The 10,839-nt window shown below is 53.9% G+C and overlaps 2 protein-coding genes across 8 annotated transcripts; one reads left to right on the top strand and one right to left on the bottom strand.

Moving 5' to 3' along the window:
• The first annotated feature begins 432 nt into the window (after nt 1-432).
• Nucleotides 433-5,921, top strand: PSMC3IP (PSMC3 interacting protein). Of its 2 annotated transcripts, XM_046675429.1 has the most exons (8): nt 437-1,481; nt 1,574-1,674; nt 1,868-1,957; nt 3,973-4,084; nt 4,638-4,783; nt 4,889-4,942; nt 5,077-5,136; nt 5,220-5,921. In XM_046675429.1, the coding sequence occupies exons 1-8, from the start codon at nt 1,448-1,450 to the stop codon at nt 5,274-5,276; spliced, it is 654 nt and encodes a 217-aa protein (XP_046531385.1). In that variant the 5' UTR covers nt 437-1,447; the 3' UTR covers nt 5,277-5,921. The 2 variants fall into 2 exon arrangements, with proteins under 2 accessions (XP_046531386.1, XP_046531385.1); XM_046675430.1 differs by lacking the exon at nt 4,889-4,942 and having other exon boundaries at nt 433-1,481.
• MLX (MAX dimerization protein MLX) lies at nt 3,300-10,549 on the bottom strand. Of its 6 annotated transcripts, none has more exons than XM_046675423.1 (8): nt 10,164-10,541; nt 9,676-9,712; nt 9,091-9,180; nt 8,709-8,815; nt 8,348-8,447; nt 8,048-8,147; nt 7,497-7,698; nt 3,300-3,645 (listed from the first exon to the last, which is right to left on the bottom strand). In XM_046675423.1, the coding sequence occupies exons 1-8, from the start codon at nt 10,452-10,454 to the stop codon at nt 3,568-3,570; spliced, it is 1,005 nt and encodes a 334-aa protein (XP_046531379.1). In that variant the 5' UTR covers nt 10,455-10,541; the 3' UTR covers nt 3,300-3,567. The 6 variants fall into 6 exon arrangements, with proteins under 6 accessions (XP_046531379.1, XP_046531383.1, XP_046531378.1 ...); XM_046675422.1 differs by lacking the exon at nt 3,300-3,645 and adding an exon at nt 5,526-6,691 and having other exon boundaries at nt 10,002-10,546; XM_046675424.1 differs by lacking the exon at nt 3,300-3,645 and adding an exon at nt 5,526-6,691 and having other exon boundaries at nt 10,164-10,524.
• Between the last annotated feature and the right edge of the window lie 290 nt (nt 10,550-10,839).

The following is a 10,839-nucleotide window of genomic DNA, read 5'->3' as shown; positions in this document are numbered from 1 at the left end:
AGAGACTGATGTTGAATGGTGTCCTACTCTTGATAGGTCTTCCTTGTTAATCTGAGATGTAAATTAATTTGAGGAGGTGACAGTCTCAGAAGAGGAAGTCCAGGTGTGAGGGACCACTGCCCATCCCTATTTTTCCTTAGGGTGTGAGGCCACTTCCCTTCCCCAGGAGAGCCCAGGCATAAGCATAAGTGGCACTTTTGGCTAGCATCTAGTTTGCAGTTCCATCATTTCTAATTCTTTTTGTGTGTGTGTGTGAGGAAGATTGGCCTTGAGCTAACATCTGTTGCCAATCTTCCTCCTTTCTTCTTTTTTCTCCCCAAAGCCCCAGCACATAGTTGTATATCCTAGTTGTAAGTTCTTCCAGGTCTGCTATGTGGGATGCAGCCACAGCATGGCTTGATGAGCAGTGTGTTGGTCCCCAACCAGGATCTGAACCAGCAAACTGCAGGGTCGCCAAAGTGGAGCGCAGGAACTTAATCACTGGGCCGGCCCCCCATCATTTCTAGTTCTTAATAGTGTCCCCTAAACGTGTGAAGACAAGTACATGTTTCAAAGGCTAAAGACGTTTTCGGTAACAAAGGGCTTTAAAAAGCACCATGCCCCTCCCGGATGGTTTGAGCTGTAGGGACAGCTGCTCTTTGGCCTTCAGCTGACCTCAGAAACTAGAAATACTTATTTCAGGCTTTGTCCCATTGGCCACTGTGGCCAGAAGTGGAAAGCACCTGCCAGGTGTTGCCATAAGAGTGACTCGGCCAACAGGAAACTTTTCTACAAGCTTTGTGGCTTAAGAGTAGCCCCCTCCCAACCTTCCCCTTCCTTGGTGTTCAAACCATAGCGTGCGTGGAGCGCCCCCTGTGTGCGAAGCCCGGTAACGGGCAAAGGAGGGTGGCGTTATGCTCTTTCCAGGGCGCCTGCGCAGGCTATTAACGCCTCACAACCACCCTTCTGCATTTCTTGTTCCTATTTTACAAATGATGAGACTAACCGACGGAAAGCGCACTGGACCGTGGGATAGGACACGTCCCCGTTGGTAACTAGCTCTGGGATCTTGAGCTAGTCGCTTGCCCAGCGGAAGTTAATTCTGCGGTTTCTTCCCGTTCGAACACGACCCAGCTCACTGTCACGAGTGCTCAGCTGCCCCTGGAACTGGGTCTCGAAACTTCAAGGCGTGATTTACGACAGCCTTCGTTTCCACGGGCAGGAAGGGAGAGGTTGGAAGCGAGCGCGCCGCCGCCTCCGCACACACCAGGACTGCAGGGAATCGGACCGGCGCTCGAGCTCCGAGCCGAGATGAACTACGGCGGCCGGGGAGGGTCGCTTCGTTCCTCGCGAAGACTTCCCTTTCCGCCAATCACTGCCTGAAGCCCGCCCTTCCCGGCGCCGGAAGGAGCCGTTGCCGCGAGCAACCGCAACCTCCGGCTGTCGGAGTTTGGCGGCGGGAAAGACAATGAGCAAAGGCCGGGCAGAAGCTGCAGCGGGAGGTGACGGGGCCGTACGCGCGGGGAAGACCCGGGGTCGGGGAGCGGGTGAGGGGTCGGCGGAGTGACGCCTGCCCTGCCTCCTCCCCCGGTAGCCCCCGGCATTCTCCTGAGGTACCTGCAGGAGCAGAACCGGCCCTACAGCGCCCAGGACGTGTTCGGGAACCTGCAGCGGGAACACGGACTGGGCAAGGCGGTGAGGACCCTCTCCTGGGATTCCTCTCCTTGGGACCCCTCCAACCCGCTTCGGGTCCTGCCCTCTCGAGGCTGCCATTCTAGCCTTGGGTTCCCTAAGGCTTGTCGGGCGCGCCCCCGTCGCTGAAATCCCCCCGTCCCAGCCCGGGGTCACGCCTCCGGTTGTGTCCTCCCCCCCCCCCCCCCCCCCCAAGGCGGTGGTGAAGGCGCTGGAGCAGCTGGCCCAGCAGGGCAAGATCAAAGAGAAGACGTACGGCAAGCAGAAGATCTATTTTGCGGACCAGGTGAGGGGAATCTGCGCGGATTATCACCCGTGTGGGAGCCCGACGTTAGGTCAGTCGACCCCTAGTGTCAGCTCTTTGGGAGACTTCAGGCACCCTGTGGAAGTCTCCTGTCTTATGCCATGACAGGGCCTCAGACATCCTTCAAACCAAAGTGTGTATCCCCCTTGCTGTCATCCACACCGCATGAGACCTCCAGATTTGAAACACAATGGCAGAAGAGCCATTTCCACTTGGAAGCCCTGATTCCCAATCATCTGGATTAGCACCACCACCTGCCAAACGACTTTCCTTGTGTCTCCATCCCCTTCCCTAGACACACCCAATGTCAGCTTAGTATCTCCAGCCCACGTCTCCACTTGGATGCCTTTCAGACACTTCAGCATCAGTATTGCCAACGTAGAGTGCCTTATCTCTCCCTAAGCCGGCTCCTCTCGAATTCTTCTCCCTTAAGGAATCACTCTTCACCCACGCCAGAGACTTGCAGTCATTCTTGACTTGCGTTACCTCACCTATCTAGTCAGCCATCAAGTCCAGCTGATTTTCCCCTTGAATCCCTCCTTTCCTTTCCATATGCCATCACTGCTCGAGTTCACGCACTCCTCATCCATATCCTCCTAACAGGTCTCCTGGCTTCCCCAAACATACCTTAAATTGCAGCCAGAATGATCTATGGACATGAAATCTAGTCGTACCATTTACCTACTTAAAACGCCCGTGCTCCCTGGAAGAGGTAAAAGGGCCTGGGAGAGGCCGCGCCTGCCTCCAGCCTCCCCTGTCTAGTTGTCTGTCCATCGATACCGGACTGTTCAGATGTTTTACTCATTGCCCTCCCTCTGCCTGGAGTTTTTTAGTCCCTTCTTCCTCTGCACCTTTGCCCAGCTACCATCCTTCAGGGTTTCACTCAGGCATCACCGTCTCCAGAAACCTTCCCTGAATGCTCTGATTGCCTCTTCTGAATTCAGGCGCTTGCCTCTTTTGAGGCATGCTGTATTACAGTTGTCTTTTTCTTGTCTCCTTCACTTAACGGAAGCTCTTCTAGGGCAGAGCCGATTTCTCATTCATGTTCCTTTACTCAACAGCCTCTCAGTATCTCACCTGGACTAGCATTTTATATACTCATTTAACTGAACAAAACCACTGTCAGGGCTAACTTTCCTAAAATAGTCATTATGTTACTGCTCTGTTGAAGACCCCCCTAAAGGAGAAGTTGGCAGATTTTTTCTGTAAAGGGCCAGATGATTAATATTTTTATGATTTGAGGGCAGATGGGCTCTTGTCACAGCTACACAGCTGTCACAACTACTCACGTCCCCCATGGTGGAGCGGACAGTATGGAAACGAATGGATGTGGCCCGGTTTTACTAAATTTTTGTTTTCAAAAAACGTGCATCTGGCAGGATTTGACTTGCAGGCTATAGTTTGCTGCCCCTGCTCTAAACGTCTACCTTGCCTTAACGTAGAGTCCAAACTGCCCAGGCCGACATTCACATGCTTTCTACCCTGCTTCCCATCCCCAACTGACAAGACCCCCACTGAGCCCCGACAGAGTCCTTTTCTAGCAGCCAGTCTCTCCCAGCAGGGGCTCCTCAGACTTCTATTGGAGTCCTTTATCAAAATACCTCCCACCATGCCTCTTCACCGGTCCAGATTCTTCCTATTGTAGAAACCCATAATTTAGGTATCACCACCTGGAAAAGAATGTTCCTTTATTCTTTCAGTCCGGTGACTGGTTTTACCACTAAACTGAAAGATATTTCTGTCCCATTCAGTATCCTGCCAACCTAGAAGCCCCCTGAGGACAGGCATCAGGTTTCCACTTTTCTTTTATACTTTTTTGTTGGGACCAGTACCAAACTGAATGATTTCTCAAAAGTACCCTCTGCTATTTTCCCAAGCCCTCTGGAGGGTTGGGGAGTCCTCGGTTCTCTAGTGGATATGAATGTTGCTTTCCCAGATGTGTGTTCCCATCCTGGGCCTCACATCAGCCCACTTGTTTTTCCTTTTGTCTCTGGCAGGACCAGTTTGACACGGTGAGTGATGCTGACCTCCAAGTCCTGGATGCCAAAATCGTGGCCCTCACTGCTAACGTGCAGAGCTTGCAGCAGAGCTGTCGCCACATGGAGGCTGGTAGGACTGGGCAGCCCCCCAGAAGGTGCCCCTGGCATCAGGGTCAGCCTAGTGGTCAGGAATTACTAAGTGAATGGTTTGTTGACTGCAGTGTTACCTTGTTGCAGTACAGATCCCTTTGCGGGGCTGCCATAGGCTTTACATTAGAAGAAATGTGTGATGGCTTTTGAATACAAATGCACAAGACATATATACACGTCCCCCATACAAGCAGACATATGTACATTTGCTTTCCCTACCATGATTATCAGTATCCTGCTCCCACACTCCTATTCCTGCTTCTTTAACTGGCTATAGCTAACAGTCTGCTCAACCTTGCATCCTACCACTACCTGTAGATGGAGGAGGAAAGAAAACTAGGATAAACTGATAATTCTGTAAGCCTCAATCTCTCCTGAGCACTTCCAGAGCATCGGACTTATTCTGGACCCTGTGTGTAGACCCCCCAGAGCAAGGTGGAGGCCTGGTCTCCTATCTCAGGGGGCACCCACTGGGAAAGATGGAACCCCTTCTTCAGGCGGTGGCAAGTGAGCTAAGGGAGATGTGGTTTCAGAGCTGAAGGAGTTAACTAGTGCCATGACCACACCGGAGATGCAGAAAGAGATCCAGGAGTTAAAGAAGGAATGTGCTGGCTACACAGAGAGACTGAAGAACATCAAAGCAGCCACTAACCATGTGACTCCAGAAGAGAAAGAGCAGGTGAGCTGGGAGGGAGGGATAGCAAAGGCCAGAGTGAGACTGAGGGTTGACCCCAGTGGCTGCTGTGGGGCTGAGGGGTTAGAGGAACCTCTTTCCGCTTTCTAGGTGTACAGAGAGAGGCAGAAATACTGTAAGGAGTGGAGGAAGCGGAAGAGGATGGTAAGGGTATGGGAGCTCCAAGGCAGGGCCTGGAAAATGGCAGCCACCTGAGAAACTGCTGCCCAGTATCATGGATCCATCAGGCAGTGCTGAGTACTGCCCATCTCAAAAGGGGTGGTTTTGGTTTTTGTCAGGCCACAGAGCTGTCTGATGCAATCCTTGAAGGCTACCCCAAGAGCAAGAAGCAGTTCTTTGTAAGTAGTTCTCTCCCCCCATCCTTACTCCCCTTGGGTCTTCGTCCAGGTACGTCTCATTCACTTGTCTCCCGGCCCCCCAGGAGGAAGTCGGCATAGAGACAGATGAAGATTACAACGTCAAGCTCCCAGACCCCTGAGAGGCCCTCTAGCAGGCCTGGGTGATGGGAACAGAGATTCCTGGACCGGCGGCCTTGTTTAGGTCGGGTTTTTTTGTTGCTCCTGCTGCTTTCCACCTCTGACCAGAGCCGTTGGGAGAGGGGCATAAACCAGAGTGTTGGGTGGAGGGAGTGAGCGCTGGTGGGCCAGAGTAGATTGTCATGTTCGTTGCATTGTCCACATTTCAGTTGCTTGAGCTTACCACTTAGACTTGGAACAACGCTCAAGGAAAGCATTTAGCACTATTTATTGTAATATAATTCGATATAAAAATATTTAATTTCCTCTGGATAATCAAACCTCCCAGATATCAAACCTGAGGAAGGCAGAAGGGAGCTTGGGGGACAAGGGTAGAGAGAGGCTACTAAACACAGCATTCAAGGAGCCCCAGGCCTCACCCAGGACTCTCCTGGGCTTGAGACCCCAGGAGGCCTTTAGAATATCTTCTCTACCCCTTCACCCCACCCCCAAGTCCTGGGAGAAATGCAGGCAGCACAGAGGTGTGGACCCGGATACACCTGACAGAAAGGCTGGGAGTAGTTTTGAGGCCCGGTTAATTTTCCAAAATTGTCAATTTAGCAAAACTGCATGTTGGTGTTTAAAAAATAAAAAATCTTTAATATGTAGTGCTGTGTCACACATGACTTTGCTGTGCAGTGCTTACTGCCTCTCGGGACAGAGGGCAGGAGGAGGCGGGGAGGTTGCTTCCCTCTACCAGCCAGGGCAGGAGAGGAAGGAGAGGCGGTAGAGTAGGAGGCAAGCACAGGACCCGGGCAGCCCTGCCCTGAGCTGGCCAGAAAACCCTGGCCTCACCTTGGCCCGAGCAGGCAGCCTTAGCCCAGGCACGAGGCGGCCTTTTGCCCTTCGTGGCTGTGCGAGTATTTCTCTCACTTCTTCCCTTCCACCCAACTATTGCCAAAATGGCCAAACCTGGGCCAAATGTTGCCCAAGAGACCAAAACAGAGGCAAACAGTAGTTTCCAAATATGTGTAGCTCATGAACAGAAATCTGAGGCTTAGAAAAAGGGAAGAGGCCAGGAGCTCTTTGGGGTACCCAGAGCAGACCCCCGTCCATCCCAAGAATTTTTATGGGGTCAGGGGAAGACTGGGTAGGTTTGAGTTCTATGGTCAATATAATAAATTAATCAGAAGCTTTCACAAGATAAACACCCCAGCCCCACTGACAGGACGGGGGGAGCAGCTAGGGAACCAAACACTAAGGAGAAACCAGCTGACTAGTGTGCGGTGTTGCAGTCCAATCTTATAAGCCCAGCAGCTCCATGGCCAATTAGGAGACTCAAGAGCCTCTTGTTGGATGTTCCGAAGGTTCCAAGAGCCAGTCAGTAAAGCTGGTTCTTCAATTGGTGCAGGACACCAATCACGATCTCCCGTAGGGTCTGGCAGAGAAGAGAGAGACGATGCTCAGGCCAGGGCACAGAGCAGTCTCTGACACCTGCCTAGACCAGGTGTGCTCTTAGAGTACAGTGAAAAAAGCCTCTGGGAAGCACTGATGTTTACGGTTTTCCTTGAAATACCCCCAAAACAGGATGGAGGGAGGGACAGCTATGTGATAAAGCAAATACAGAAAATGTTAATGGTAGAATTTAGGTGGTGGGTATATGAGTGTTTATTGTGAAATTTTCTCAATGTTGAGTATATTTAAAGTGTCTCACAATAAAAATGTTGGGAAAGAAACAAAAAAGAAAGTAAGAATCTCAGATAAAGTTCAAGCCTCAGAAAAAGCAACCAGGCCTAAAAAAGCAGAAGACTTATTATTAGCGCAATACCATTAACACGCCACACCCTTATGAATGATAATAAAAAAAAGCCCTGGGGAAAACTGCTTCCGGGACTTGGGGGGAAGAGGCCAGGAATCTTTCCAAAAACCCCAAGTCCTTCTGCTCCAAGTGACGGGGGCTTACATACTGGGCAGCTGAGGAGTGCCTGAGGCGGCCACGTGTGGGCTAAGCCAAGGCCGAGAGCCAGGCCTCACAGGAGTGACTGCTCCAGTCCCTCCGGCCAAGAACCCTAAGAGGAAAATCTGGGCTAGAAAGCAAAGGGGGAAATGAGTATTGAAAGTTATAGAAACAACCTCAAGAAATCTAAAAGTTGCTACCCTGCCTCTCGGAACAAATAATGGCTTGGGCCACTTTGCCTGAGGGTAAGAAGACCCCAGACCCTGTGACCACTGCTGCCCCATACCTGAGGCTTACAGTGCTCCTCAATCCAGCTGAAGACACAGGCCGACAGCTCCTGGAAACTGGCCACGGAGATGGAGGCATTGAAGGACTGGAACAGGGAGTCCATGATGCCTTGAAACACGTTGAACTTGACCTGGTCAGAGACCTGGTCCTCCCCCTCATGGGGGTTGTCCTGGTGTGCCTTTACAATCTGCTCATAGTTCCTGAAAGTGAGCAGGCCAGGGCTAAGGTGCTGCAGCAGCTCTAGCAGCCCAGGAAGAATAGGGTGACCCTACGTACCCCCCGCCCCCAGGAAAGGGATTCCCAGACAGCTTTGGGGACGCAGTCAACATCAGCTAGATACTGCTGCTAGGTGAGAAATGCTACGTATCCGCTATGTGTTAGGGACGGCTGGAGTGCAGAGTCCTGCCTCAGTGGCCACGTGAGGGAGTGAGAGTATTATCTATACTGTATTATCTGACGTGGCCTTTGAACAAGGGGCGGTTACCAGCTGAAGTCAGTTTCAGAGTCCCCTCAGAAGCGCTAGTTCCCCCAGTTCAGCATCCCCCTTACACTTTCATAATCTTTAGGGCCGTGACTTCCTTGCGTAGTATGGACACCTCCTCTTCCTGCTTTTTCTTCTCCTTGTGCAAAAACTGGATGTAGTCAATGGCTGGGATGGAGGCGGGAAGAGGGGGTGGGCACAGAGGAAGTCTCGACAGAAGGACAAAGCTGATTTTGTTTTCCCTTCCTCCATACCCCAACTCTCCCAGGATAACCACCCCACCGGGGCCACGCCAAAAGTGCGGATGAGGCTCTGGCCTCTTCACAGACCCCTGGCTCCAACCCCTCCAGTGCTCTCCCCGGCCATACTCTTCTGTAGAACGATGGCTTTGCTAAGCTTTTGGGAGCCAATGGAGAAGTCCTGCTGCTGGCAGGTGGGGACGATGGTCTGAAGGTCGTCATAGCCTCTCTGTGGAGACAGCAGAGGAAATGAGTTCCTTATCTCTGAGGGGTTAAGGCAGACTAGCACAAACCTTTTCTTCCACAAACCAAGTTCTATGCTCACAAACTCAAAGGGGTAGGGGGCTGGAATGAGGGAGGTGTTCATGTCCAGAGACTAGACTAGCTGCCCCCAAGGCTGCTTGGGACTGTCTCATGGGGTCAGGGCAGAGTGAACCTGAAAACTGCAGGGCCCTCCTGTGCTGGCTGAGGCACAGGCCTCCCCAATCACCTTGATGGCGTCCCTCCTCTTCTGCTCAGCCTGAGTGTGCGCTCGCCGCCGCCGGTCCTTGTAGGATTCCTTGTAGGACTCCTGGTGGTAATCGCTGTCCTCATCATCTATGCTCAGAGTTGGGGGCAGGAAGAGGTCATCCTGGGGCCCAGTGGGGCCCAGCTAGCCCACCTTCCCCCAGCTAGGAAGAAGAACCTGGTGCCCAGAGATGGCAGATGGGCATAAGACCTAATATCCTAGATGAGGTGAAAGATGGTGAGACCCTGTGTCTACCACTACGGCTCCAGCACCCCTCTGTGGATGGCTGGAGCTTCCTATCTAGGAAAGATACTAAAATGATGGCATATCTGAGTCTTCCTGGGTGGGGAATGTTGCTGCCTACCTGTGTTGGGGACGGAAGAAGCACTGGTGGAACCGATGCTATTAGCTCTGGACACTACACTCCCCTTGCGGGTGCTTTCTACAAAAAGCCCTGGAAAAGAGAGGCCCCAGTCACTAAGGGGTAGGGTGGGGGGACACTGCTAGGCCCTCAGACACCTGTGGGCACAATGGCTTCCTGATTCTTAAATGCTGACCTCACCCCTTCAACCCAAAAGCCAGTCATACTGGGCCACCCACTTGCTATAGTGCTATGCCACAATGCTCCTGTCCCTAGTGTCTACACTGCTCCACAGACCTGCAGTGATATCCCCTGGCTCACAAAGTGATATCTGGGTGTGATAATGGGGAGAGAGTGACCAGCTATCACTAGTTCCATCACTTCCCTGATCCAGAGCAGAGGGAACTAAGCGTCACCTTCGGATGCTTCCTGCCCCTGTCCTCCAGCTCCTCCCTGGCTGTCTCAGGCCAGGAACTCGGCTCAGGGACAGAGGACTGTGGTCAGGTGTGGCCGGCAAGGCCACGCGAATCTATAGGTCTGGAGTGGGAGTGTCTCTCCAGAGCTGAAGACGGTGGAGGAGGCACTCACCGGGGTCCAGGCTGTTATCGCTGTAGGCATACTCCACCTGTGGCACCGAGCAAGGGAGAAGCCCGTCAGACCCCCGCCCCTGCAGGAACGCGCCTCCGTCCACTCTGCGCGCGCGTTTACACATATATACATACACACACACATACACGCAAACACACACACCCCTGGGGTGCGCAGGCGGTTAAAGGATTCCCCGGAGAGCCCAGACTGCATAGGCCGTGGAGCACCGCCCCCCAGCGTGATCCCGTCCGCCCGCCCTCCTCCCTTCCCCGGCCCCCGGCCCCCGGCCCCTCACTCGCGCGCACACGCCTCGGTTGTCTCCCCACCTTGGCACATGCGGGGTGAGAGCTGTCTTCTCTGCAGCCCCGAGGCCGGGAGAGCAGGGGGGACTTTAGGGACTGGAGGGAATTCCCTCGTCCTCCGGCCCCCCTACGTGCACGAGCGCCACCCGCCCTCCCCTCGCCGGCGTGCGCGCCCACGGGGCTTGCCTTGACCCAGGGGTCCTCCGGAGAGGCGCCCGGTTCCGTCATCTCGGACCCACCGAACCGGAAACCAGCCCGCGGGCCGGCCCTCAGCCGCGAGGACGAGGCGAGGCGCGCCCACGTGACCCCAGCCCACCAACCCACGGCCGAGAGGCGGAGGGCGGGGCGAGGGTGCGGCGCGTGCGCAGCCCGGGGCCCCCGACGGCGGAGGGCAGGCCGGGCCTGGCGCTGGGCTAACATTGGCGGCTTTAGGGACGTCCTCCCTGTCGGTCCCTGCCTCCGCGACACGAAGCACATTCTGTGAAATGAGGTCCCTCAAAAAGCTTGTCCGAGTAGTGTCGCAGATAGTGCGCAGGCGCACTGCCGGGCCCTCCCAGGGACGCGCCTGTCCTCCCCACCCGACCGGCAGTCGTGGCCACCTCGTCCGCCCCGCAGGGCCACAGGCTCTGTGAGGGCAGAGGCCCCGCCTGGCTTGTTGAGGGATGGTCCTCCAACACCCAGCTCGGCGTCTGGCAGGATACTTGGGGAATGAACATTTTCAAAGAGCCTGTTAGCCAAGTTATGCTACTTGACAGATGAGGAAATTGAAGTACCTGGACAGTCCACGGCTTACCCAGAAGCACACAGCTAGTCAGTGGTAGGGCCAAGGCTGGCCTGAGTCTGGCTAGCTGCAAAAACCATG

This window comes from Equus quagga, chromosome 11 (genome assembly GCF_021613505.1).
Source record: "Equus quagga isolate Etosha38 chromosome 11, UCLA_HA_Equagga_1.0, whole genome shotgun sequence".
In the NCBI taxonomy this organism is placed as follows: domain Eukaryota; kingdom Metazoa; phylum Chordata; class Mammalia; order Perissodactyla; family Equidae; genus Equus; species Equus quagga.
The sequence above is the reverse complement of the archived record's forward strand: the minus strand, read 5'-3'. Positions and strand labels throughout refer to the sequence as shown.